At 55.1% G+C, this 728-nt stretch overlaps 1 protein-coding gene across 1 annotated transcript in view; it reads right to left on the minus strand.

Moving 5' to 3' along the window:
• Nucleotides 1-452: 452 nt before the first annotated feature.
• The window catches only part of FKBP2 (FK506 binding protein 2, 13kDa), a gene marked incomplete at its 5' end in the record, with an annotated part of 2,584 nt that continues 2,308 nt past the window's right edge, over nucleotides 453-728 (minus strand). The window contains 2 exons of the mRNA XM_010573149.1: nucleotides 453-514; nucleotides 591-601. Coding sequence (XP_010571451.1) covers nucleotides 453-514; nucleotides 591-601 — 73 coding nt within the window. The remainder of the gene's footprint in view (nucleotides 515-590; nucleotides 602-728) is intronic.

Below are 728 nucleotides of genomic sequence, written 5' to 3' on the forward strand. Positions count from 1 at the left end.
GGAAGGGGGACTTGGGGGGCTTTTTTAGTTTTTTTTTAAATTTTCCGGTGACTTTTTGGGGTTGTTTTTATATGGATTTAATAAACAGAACTTTGACATTTTGGGGTTTGCTTGTGACCCCCCCCAATTCCCCCCCCCCAAAAGGGCACCCAGGTGTTTGGGGGCACCCCCACCCCCTCCTGGGTCCCACCCCACCAAACACTCAGCTACCACAGGAAGCTGCAATCCAGCCATTTATTGCCCCCCCCAAATTTTGGGAGGGCCCCCCTAAAATTCGGGGTCCCCCCAGGTCCCACAGAAATTGGGGGACTCCAAACCCAACAGAGGCTGAGCAGGACACCCCCCTAAAAAAATTATTTTGGGGGGACTCCTGATTTTGGGGGATCCCCTGAAGCAAGAGGGGACCCCCCCAGGTTGATTTGGGGGACCCCCCCGATTTTGGGGGGGCTCCCCTAAAGCTCCGGCCGCCGCTCGATCTTCAGCAGCTCCACCTCGAAGATAAGCACGGCCCCCCCTGCCCAAAGGGGGGGTCAGGACCCCAAAGCCCCCTGTGCACCCCCAAATTGCTCATTTTCACCCCAAAACCCCACCCTGGACCCTCCTAATCCCACTTAAACCCCAAATTTCTTCCCCTGAACCCCTAAATCTCTTTTTAACCCCCCTATTTCTCCTCTGAACCCCCAAATCCCTCATTTTCACCCCAAATCCCCACCCTAGACCCTCCCAAA

Source organism: Haliaeetus leucocephalus, unplaced genomic scaffold (assembly GCF_000737465.1).
Source record: "Haliaeetus leucocephalus isolate CR32 unplaced genomic scaffold, Haliaeetus_leucocephalus-4.0 Scaffold371, whole genome shotgun sequence".
NCBI lineage: Eukaryota > Metazoa > Chordata > Aves > Accipitriformes > Accipitridae > Haliaeetus > Haliaeetus leucocephalus.